The sequence below is a fragment of the Onychostoma macrolepis genome, chromosome 05, assembly GCF_012432095.1.
Source record: "Onychostoma macrolepis isolate SWU-2019 chromosome 05, ASM1243209v1, whole genome shotgun sequence".
Lineage (NCBI taxonomy): Eukaryota > Metazoa > Chordata > Actinopteri > Cypriniformes > Cyprinidae > Onychostoma > Onychostoma macrolepis.
The window spans coordinates 17,998,965-18,010,052 of record NC_081159.1 but is presented as its reverse complement, the minus strand read 5'-3'; the positions used below and the strand labels follow the sequence as shown (position 1 = coordinate 18,010,052).

Genomic DNA, 11,088 nt, shown 5'->3' with positions numbered 1-11,088 from the left:
ATATAAAATAACTAAAAACTTTAATTACTCTAGTTGCAAATGTACATTAATTGCACAGCCACAATTGTATAGTTCTTAACATGGACATATTTCTCTGTACATTATTGTTCTTGTCATTGTCCTAAAACAAGGCAAGAGTCCAGCCAATACTTTACTTTAAACATACTTACAAAATTATTTTCTACAAGGATTATAAAACATACAACATATTGTAGGTATTCATTTATATATTTGTATATCTTTATATTATTTATTTCACATAGCTACTATTTCACATTGACTGCTTGGAGAAGAACAAAAAAAAAAAAAGATTCGCAAATACTTGCAAAAGTTTCCTAAACTTTGAGAACTGAAATGAAGCCAGATAAAGACACATCTGATGAAAAGAACCGCGACGACAGCAAAAGTCTTTTTCATTCAAGACTGCTCTAAACTACTATTTCTTTTCTGTTTTTTTTTTTACTCACTAGTAGCTTCTCATGTGGATGAAAATAGACGTAATGACTCTGCAAAACCTCAGACCTCATTAAAAACAGAACATGAACAAACAGAGAATCTGACATCCACGTCTGTAAGAGAAAACTTGTGAAAAATAAATACTGGTTCCCTTTTGTGCAACCACACGAGCCCCAAGCCAAGTTTAAAAGTTGATCAAATGAATTTTAAACAACTCTAGATACTAATTTTCCTTATGCAGACAGTGCTGAAGCATTAAGTACATGCAAAACTATTTTACCAGGGCATCAAATGAGCATGTGATTGGTTGTGGTATATAACACAATCCAATTGCTAATCTCATGACGTCTACACTGCATGTGCACCTTTGTTTATAGTGTATGGTTACAGTGGCGCAAATGATAATGCTACAAATTAAACTAAATGACAAATTAAAGCCTCCCTGGCTTGATAATAATAATGAGCAACCTTGAGTTTGTTACATGTTTGTAGAGTGATGTAAACCCAAGTGGACATGACAAAGGGAAAAAGTGCATAGTCTTCAAAGCATTTGAGAAGCTGGGGCGAGAGATGTGGTGTGTGCTTGTTAGATTGCTGTGTCTCAATCTGATCCAGCATTTCAGCCGTCGTTCACTTTGCAGTTCCTGTGAACCTTGCTTTATATATAATATTAACATAATACTCCCATATACAGAGAGGATTCCCCTTAAAAATAACATCTCTATCTTACACATCCCATGACAGGCTGTCTTATAATGTATCTCTTTGCATGAAAATATCCCCAAAGACCAATGAATTAAAGGAAAACAGCAGCTCCACGCTGCACCTCAGTGCCAAACATGATAAATGCAGAAGAGTCCTTACATATGTTATTAAATACAAAAATATACAAACTCTAAATGCTGAAATGTAAAGTGTGCAGCAATTTGGACCGACGAGGCAACACATACAAAAATAAACACACTTGTACAAATGACTTAAAAAGGCTTAAAACATTTGAATGAAGAAGAAAAACCCATGAAGAAAACATGCACAAAAAAAAAAAAAAAAGCAACTCTCCTCAAAAATGTAGGAAGAAAACATGAGCTACACAAGGCAGTTTTCAAACCTTCAAACTAAAATCATTTCAGTTCGGTTTAGTGTCTAAAACATTCACTCTGCTCTGCCTGAGCAGTCTGTGCTAATTCAAAATCTTGGTATATCTGAGGAGAAAAAAAAAACTAAAAAAAGTGGAAGGAGATTGTAAAATATATACTTTTTAAAATCTATGCACATTATAATCTATCATAGATGTTCATCTGAACTGTAAAAATAAAATAAAAATAAGGACTGGGGTGTTTCAGATGCAACATTTTAAGGCTTCTCATGATGGAGAGACAAAGTGCACTATGTACGGAGAAACAAACAGGAAGAGAGATATGGAGGAGAGCGCTAATTTCTCCACAAAGAGTCGCTCGTTCTGTAGCTTCAGTTGTTTCATATTAAAGTAGAGACCATTATAAATTAATGTGACAAAATCTAGTTTCTTTTTTTTCAAAGGCTGGAGAACACCTATTTTAAAGCAAGTGAAATGACTTTTTTGCAGGCTAGAAGGTCCTAGTATCTGTGTTAGCTGTATCATTTTTTTTCTTTTATTTTACAGTTAGTTGTTGTGAAACACGAATGAATGTCTAGTGGTGTATCCTAACATGAAGTACTTGAACAGTAGTCTTTCAAGTGGATCTTGCTCCACGTTTCCCAACAATCGCTTTGCAGACCGTCAAAGGTCAATGTTCAGTATCCTCACCTGCCGTATTTCTCTCAGTGTTCACTTACAGAATATCTCCACACTTGCTCGTGTCCTCTGTCTTCATTCCGTCTCTCTCTGTGGGTCTTTGTTTAGCAGTTGGAGCTGTTGCGAAACTCCCCGTTCTCTGTGATCTGCAGCTTGGTGGGGTTAGTGGGAGAGATGCCGTTCCGCGTCTGCATGCTGTAGCGCTCCTTCAGCTGTGACAGGGCGCTCATTAGCCTCGCGTTAGCCGCGTCCAGAGATGCTATCCGTTTTTCCTGCAGAGAGAGACAATTTCAGTACATATACAAATCATAAATCCTATGAAAATACCAGCACCAGCAATTTCAGAAAGGAATTTTCATAAGCAATTGTTTGGATGTTAACAGGTATAGACTGCAGCTTAGATGGAGACGGATCAAGTGATTTGTAGGGAACATTTTGGTCATCGGCTTTTAGGTTCTCATATTATATGGGTTAACTGACACATCCACGTTTCTGGCTGTATAAGGATCTTCAAAGTGAATGTGTAATTATGCATATATTTACTCAACATGAGTATGCTTGATCTCCAGCTAAGCAATGCCACAAGAATGAGAAGCATTGACCCATGCTGTTCATGTGGATCATTTTGTAGAATGAAAACATGTACTGAGTCACATTTTTCTTTGAACTACTTTTTGGCAAAAGGGATTGAAGATACTGTTTTGACGAAATGTTTATTTCTGATTGATTTTACTTTGCAAAATTGCTGTAGATCATCGATTAAACTGTAGGGTAATCACAAATAACATCACGACTGTCACAGCTGTGATGTTATTTATGGAGACACTTAACCTCAAGTGTTTAATTGCTTCTTGATGAACATAGATGTACACGAAAGGAGAGGAAACAGACTGTTTGGTTTTCTTGGAAACTAAGATGTAAATATACAGCATATGGATTCACACTGTGTTGTAGTATTGGGAAGTGTGATGTGTTGTTTAGATTTCAGAGATCAGCCAGGAATACTGACTTTAGGCCTGGTTCTTGTGATTTTAATCGGCGGAGCAGAGATTTCCACAGCCCTCACTGTAGGACAGTGAATATTACCATTAATGATGATTAATGATGCATATATGGCAAAAACGTGTTTCATAGTGGAAACTATGCTGCAGTTTTTCTAAAGGAGTTCTGATCAAACGATAAGGGGGGTTGTGAGATTATGACAGAAATTTAAATGGAAAACATACATCGTGACTCTGAGACTCAAGTAATGACTGCTTAAAAATCAGCTTTGCCAATACAGCATAAACATGCTTTTTTGTCCTTTCGTATGTACAAAAATAGTGAAAAAGGAGACAGGAATGACAGGGAAAAGAGGAAGGATGAGATATATTGACAAGAAAGCTACTCAGTGCTATTAATTGGTTCATTCAACTAATTATTTGAATTAACATCAAGTATCATGAAATTTTACTGAAATATTGGTGCGTTGACAACCTTCAGGCAAAGATCTGTGAAATTAATTTGATTTGTTGAAATGTTCACATTTAAAATCAGTAAAAAAAAAAGAATAATAATGTTTAACCTACATACCTAAGATATCATACCACTATATCTATATATAGACATACCTGTGCATCAATGATCTTCTGTTTGGAGTCAATCACTGCCTGCATATCAGCATGATCCTTCTTCAGCTCTTCCTCCACAGACATCAACCTGCATCCACACAAAACAAACAGACATTCAGTCCAGCCTTCATACATCCTTCCATTCTGTCTTTGATCAAGAGCTCGAGGCCATAAATAGCTGCCCCAAAACATCAGTCTTGGAAGAAAGCAGCTCTCAGTAAATTCTGCCTTGAGGAAGACTAAAAGTCTTCTAAAAACTCTCAGCCTTCTCAGATTGCCACTAATTCACCATCAGCTGAAAGCAAAATGACACTCAGCATCAGAGGCTTGTGGTCGACTCCTGAAAGGCAAAGTGCCCTCTCTGCGCTTGTTCAATGTAAATTCATGTTTTGGCGCAAGCCAGGTAAGTTTACTTTTATCTGACTCGAGGACTATATGAAAAGGTGAACTTGTGTCATTCATTTCCACCAATTCCACCCATTCAGGCCGATTTGAGGCATTATTATGCTGACATATGATTGTTTTTATTTTCTTTCTTTCTGCTTTATCTTATCGCCCCTCGCCAGCACGTCTGTACAAGTATTCCCCACCTGCTTATGATGCCCTTCATCTGCAGATCTTTGTCTTCCTGTTGCCGTCTCAGTCTCTCCTCAGACTCGTCCAGTCGGGCCTGATACTCCAGCAACATCTTCTGCGCCTGTTCCTCCTGTCCCTTGATCCGGGCATCGTATTCCTCCAGCCTCTGCACCGACACACGCAGTCGCTCCTGCAGCATACTGATCTCCGCCTGATACTGCAAGAGACAACATTTATCTTTTCGTTTTTTCACCTCATTATAACCAGAAGTCAGCACTGAATGTTGAATCATAAAAATCAAAAAATTACCTGTGAAAAGTATTTGTGGCATCACATATGGAGTGCTAATTGTACACTATGGATGACTACTGGTAACTTTTTACAGTAAGGTTCAATTTGTTAACATTAGTTGAAAAATGCATTAGGTGTCATAAATTAACAACAAACTAAATCTTCAATAGCACTTATAATATCCTTGTTCATTGTTAATTTATGTTAATTCATAATATATGTAGAATTCAACATTAACCGAGATATAGAATAAATGCTGTAAAAGTTATGTTAGTGTAGGGACATGGTAATGTCAAACTTGGAATCAGAGTTACTAGTGTTATGTTGTTAACTATTTCGGCAATTGAAATTAAGCTGAAATAAAATATAAATATTTGATAAATTATTTTTCATTGTTAAATGCTAATTTAAAACATGAATAAATGCTATAATAGTAAATAAATAATACTAAAATAATAAAGTTACTGCTAGTTCCATATCAATCATAGGACACAGGAAATAGAATGACAGATGTACAAAGAATTAAAAAAAGCAAAAAGGAAGCAGAGTTTTAGAGTATGTCTCTTTCACACACATACAAAAGTCTGCGAGCACTTGTAGAAATTGCTTCTAAGAAGTGTGTAATTTCTGCACCACTAGTGGCATTAAAAGGAATTATGAACATTCATACACCTCTTCCACCCATTCCCTATCTGCCAATGCTGAAACAGAGCAATGTTGAAAATATCACAGGGCTCTTCAGAAGGTCAAACTACAGATGGCTTACTTAGAGTCTCTGCTCATTAAAAGCGTTAGTTTAACATAATAAAAACCCCTACACATTCCACCCTTAAGTGTGCATGCAAAAACACCCAACTCAGACAGAGCTTCATGTTGGATCGCTGACACTGAAAGAATCCTCCTGTCTGAGTGAAATTAGTGCAGGATGATGATTCATTTCCCTTCTAGAGCGTGTTTGCATGAGCCGAAATCTCTGCTGTTATGGTGTGTGGGTGGTCAGTTACCTTTTCAGCTTGTGTGTGCTCATCTCTGCAAAGCTCCGTCTCAGACTCCTGCTCTATATATGGCACATTCATCAACCAGGCAGCGGTACGGTCCAATGCGCTGGGGTTCACTGGGGATGGGGCCTATGGGACACACACACAAACACACGCACACGCATCAATAAACCAAAGATGAAACAAGATACACGCTCACACAAACAAAGAAGTCATGCCAGGGGCATCGCGTTCTCCACAGGCAACATGATGACATTTAGCATGACATAAGGCTGAATAAAAAGAACACGTATGACACGTGAGCGTAATTTTATATATAACAGCCTGCAAAGTTAAGATACTTTAGTAGCTTAGTTCATGCAAATTGTTTATCATGACATCATGCAATTGCCATTATAGTCCTCAACTATACTGCAAAAATCACTTTCTTCATCAGCATTTTGTTTTCCAAATAAAAACACTTACAAACATCATGAAAATAAAATACATTTATCTCCCCATTTTTAAATTGTTTTAAGCGTACACCTCATTTATGTTTATGTTATGTTTATCCTTAAGAGTCAACATAAAAATGAAAATTCACTAAGTGCATATAATTGATTTTATTATGAACAATCCATCCATGCATGTGTTAATTTTTTTTAGAACCAAGTGCCTGTGTTTTAAATTTTTCAATACTGTTTCATTCTGATGTACTTCACACAACACAGAAGAAAAGATCTGTCACTATTTCCGTTTCATTTTGAATTTAAAACAAAAACAATTTGCCAATGAGGTTAGAAAAACTATAGCTCAACTAGATGTTAATCTTTCAGTGAACGTATATTCTAAAACCAACTACAGTATTCACAGGAAGTCCACAAATGTGACTTTTACAGTCAGAAAAAGAGCCTAGAGGTTCTCTGCAATATAATAAAAGTGGTTTCCATAGACACCCTTCCATCAATCACTTCAAGCAATCAATCAAATCCCAAGAGAGAGAACAATGCATTGTGGATATGGGAAATGCCCTTCCTGTCAACTTCATTGTCAAACCGTTGAGAAAAATGACTGCCAGTGGCAACAGTCAATGTTGGGGGGTTGATGATTGGTAGCAAGCTAAGCCCTCTGATTCTTATTAGAATCAATAACTCAGATTTGCCGCAAGACATATTAAAATTACTAGGTTAAGATAAAGATACATGATAAATGATCCAGATTGCAGGTAGATTTGCCTGAAACATATTTGCACGAAGCAGAAATTGTGATTGTCTTTTCCTCCCTGTTTTGATGTACACCCGAATGGATTTTTTCCATCAGGAATTCATAGGATTGGTTGCTATTTAGCATGTGAAGTCTAAAAAAAAAAATTCATGTGCATGGATAAACTGCTTATAAAAAAAAAAAAAACTGCCAATATTCCATTAAAAAAAGAATGGTCGATTTTTATTTCTTGGTAACTTTAAACATTCCCAAACAAACAAATGTTGAATCATTAGTGAAGTATTTATTTTTCAACTCTACAAACTAGGGGTGGGCGATATGCCAGTAGACACGATTAACCGGTAAAAAGTTGTCAACCAGTAAAGATTTTCTACTATTGTCTCTATTGAGGTTACACACTCATGTGATGTTGCTGTGCTACGTGGTCAAGAAAACTTAACGTTTGCAAGTGTTTTTAAGCATTGCGGTTTAAAAACAGGTGATTTTAAACCGCTGAAACGCAATCAGCAGTGAAACAGAACTAATTTTGCTTTATACGTGCACTGCCTGTCTTGCCCATCTTTGCAAATGAATGAAAAGAGTTGAGAAAGAAAACATGTGTAACTGTATATTGAATCTGGGCAGCTCTTAAAGTGACAGCAGTCATTCATGTTAATCAAACAACAAAAGAGAGAAAATTTCTCACTGCTTTTGTCAAAATCACTTTTGTAACTTGAACTATGACAAGAACTATGAAATTGCTATGTTATCAAAAATTTTGATATCATAAAGACCTTATTTAAAGCAAAAATAACTATATTGTGATATATATCGTTATCATGAAATAAAATTACTCATATCATGATCTAAGGTTTTGGTCATGTCGCCCACCCCTACTACAAACATATACGCACCTGTTTATGTGGTGCGCGATGCTTCGTTTCTGGACTGTCCCCCTTAGAGGAGGAGCTCTGCTGTCGAAGCCGTGCACCATTTCCAGGCCAGTCGGGTGATGACATCACAGTGTTATTAGGAGGCCGTGGGTAGGGGGTGGAGTTCAGTAGGTTGGGTGGAGTTCGTCCTCTGGGCGCAGTCTGTGAGGGTGGAGGTGGCTGGTCAATCCGCCGCTGAGGACCAGCACTGATCTGTCGCGGAACCGTAGGCTGGTTTCCATGCTGTGCATCAGTTAGCGATAGCTGTCGCCTTGAGAAATCTCCCGAACGCCTTGCGAACTCCTCTCCCACCGAAGCCCCCTGGGTAAGGAACGTGTGTTTGGTTCCTCCAAGACCCTCCTCGTTGTTGCTATGGGAACTGACGGAGCTGTGACACTCTGACCCAGAATCCCCACTCGCATTCCCTCTAGCTGACACGGGCAACCCTGCTGCCATCTGGTACACTGGATTCTGAAAGGATAGCGGGGCCAAGAGCTGTGTAGGCCTGCCTGGGGCCCCTTCTGCTCCTGGGGTAGTGGGAGTCTGTCCTGGCCTGTGAAGAGTAGGGCCTCCGGCAACGTTGCCTTGGGGAGTCCGTGCATTCCAGGGAACCATGGCACCCTCACCTAAACCTTCTGAAGTGATCCCTACCGAGATGGCGATGGGTTCTAACGCCCTGGCCGCTTCCTGCAGGTCTACCATGGACAGGCTCTTGCCACCATTGGCCAGCCCCAGCTCAGGTTCGTTGGCCTCGGAGTAGCTAGAGCTGCGGGCAGGGGAGCCCTGGAGGCCAGAAGAGCGTGTAACAAAGAAGAGGTCTTTGTTTTCAGGGGTGGGGGAAGGAAGGCGAGTGAAGTCCATTGGGCTAGTAAAGCGAAGAGATGGGGACAAAGACCAGAAAGAGAAAATTGTAAATTATTAAAGCACAGTATCCGAGAACAGTACACAAATATCTCTGTTCAAAATCTTGCTCTTTAATTTTGTAAATAAAATTTAAAATACATTTAACCCTTAAAAGCTTTGATGTTTCACCAATTATTATTACATATTTGGGTCGTTAGTGACCCGGACCTACATATCCAACATGGATGGATCTCTAACTTCTGCAATAGCATGAAACTCTCCTGATATTTTAACATCAATTACAAAAGAATTAAAGCATGTTTCGTCACCTTTTGAAACAGAAAGGTTCAATATGAGCAGATGATTTTACCATCGCTGTCATCCTCAGAGCGCATTTTCCCAGTATATTCAGCATCTGGCTCATATTCGCAATCTTAACCATATTCTCAAATATATTCTGTTTTCAATGACTTCAAAATCAATATTTTGCCATTCAAGCTAGTTCAATATTCTTTTGTTTTATGCCCGTGGTAATTATGAGTGAAACATCACGTCGTCATCGTCTATCAAACAGTACCACATTGAGGAATAAAGGTAAATTTCACTTACTGAATCATCATATGTGTAATTATTGTTGCGCAGGAAAAATATACTTACACATACCTCGGGTTGTTAGCGTCATTATTTTATATTTTAGAATTTTTTCTTGTTGTATAGATTGAGGAATACTAAGAAAGTTGATGTCTAACCTTAGAAATGAAAGAGGGAGAGGGTAGTGAATGATCTCCCAGGTTACTAAAGATATGCATTTAAGGGTTAAAGTACTTTTATCCAAGGTGCAACCCTGTTTAGATTTTCTTTTTGCTAATGTTGGAAGTTCCTGGTAGGAGGACATCATTTATGAACCATACCCTGCCAAACCGACTAGTTAGTTGATATATGTTAACAAACCCTGGTTAGCATGTTGCTAAGATAACACCTTTTTTACTCTAACAAGCACAAAATAGCCAGCACACACAAATAAAAATGACTATATTTAAGTATTGTTGACTAACATTATTTTGTACATTTGGTGAGCTTAGTCTGTGGATTTTATACTGCACTTATAGAAATACATTCTGAGATTGCAGCATCCACAAAGGATGCCATGTGATGCCGTCCAAGATGTTATCTTAGAGGTCAGCATAATTTTGCTGCTAACCTTTTGGAACAGCATCAGGAATACACCTGATGTCTTAAAATGCCACCTACCTACTGCAGGCAGCTCACAAAGTTTTGAAACAGAGCTATTATCTATAAACGTGGTAACACTTTAGTACAGGGACCAATTCTCACTAGCTGCATTTCCATTACCCTTCAAATTGCGCGATTTAAAATTGCGAATTGAAAATATGCCTAATGGAAATGTGTCAATTTCGCAAAACTCCCATCTAATCGCAAAAACGTTTTTACGCTCGCATTAGGTGGTTTTTCACGCAATTCGAAAAAGGAATATTTCGCAAAACTGCAATGGCACATTTACAGGTCACATGGCGTATGTAAAAAGTCATACGATCATTCTTCAATGTACTCTAACCTCCAAGAAACACTTCCTACGTGGCCGCTCTCGAGTATAAGGGCTTTCCCTGCCATTAATGCTTAGACAATTTACACTGCACACGTCTGCGGTGCAGTGTGGCTCTGATACGGCCACTGAAGCTGATTGCGGCCACTCTAGTCAATGCTTGTGTTTATTCCAGCCGCGCCACGCACGTTTCTAAAGTGGCTCTCCATGCTGCTTCTGTAAAGATACACGCATACACTTCTTTGAATAAATATAGCCAAAATCCATCAAAATCCGTTGCCATGACTGCAAAAGTTTTAGTCACATAACATTGGTTAATGGAAACTCCATTATTTCGCAATGCTTTTTTATCTACATTTATAAAATAACACCAAAGTTTTGTGCAAATCTGTAATGGAAACACACCTACTGTTAACTAGTTGCTTATTAGTATGCCTATTATTAACATATTGGCTGTTTATTAGTACTTAAGAACATTTATTCTAAATGACCATATTCTACATCCCTAATCCTACCCAATACCTAAACTCAACAACTACCTTACTAACTATTGATAAGCAGCAAATTAGGAGTTTATTGAGGTAAAAGTCATAGTTAATGGTTTGTTAATAGCGAGAATTGTACCTTAAAATAAAGTGTGACCAAACATGTCAGACCCTCATAAATGTTTGAGAAACAAAATTTTCATAATCCACAAGTCTTTCTCAAACACACATAAATGCCATGCTAGACAGTTCCAGACAGGTATAAAGCATCAGAGAGAATGCAAAGTTATTATGCATCTCTTTCTGTCTTTACTTCCACCCAGACTGTGTTTATTGTCTGGAAAAAAATGCTAATTTATTTCATCATAATCTCCGTC

General features: G+C 38.0%; 1 protein-coding gene across 7 annotated transcripts in view; it reads right to left on the bottom strand.

The window, feature by feature from the left end:
- Window position 1: 1 nt before the first annotated feature.
- Window positions 2-11,088, bottom strand: part of dab2ipb (DAB2 interacting protein b) — a 159,630-nt gene continuing 148,543 nt past the window's right edge. For all 7 annotated transcript variants that reach the window (XM_058777508.1, XM_058777509.1, XM_058777510.1 and 4 more), the window contains 5 exons: window positions 7,802-8,684; window positions 5,712-5,834; window positions 4,431-4,633; window positions 3,841-3,928; window positions 2-2,502 (listed from right to left, as the gene is read on the bottom strand). In XM_058777508.1, coding sequence (XP_058633491.1) covers window positions 2,335-2,502; window positions 3,841-3,928; window positions 4,431-4,633; window positions 5,712-5,834; window positions 7,802-8,684 — 1,465 coding nt within the window. In that variant the 3' untranslated portion in view covers window positions 2-2,334. The remainder of the gene's footprint in view (window positions 2,503-3,840; window positions 3,929-4,430; window positions 4,634-5,711; window positions 5,835-7,801; window positions 8,685-11,088) is intronic.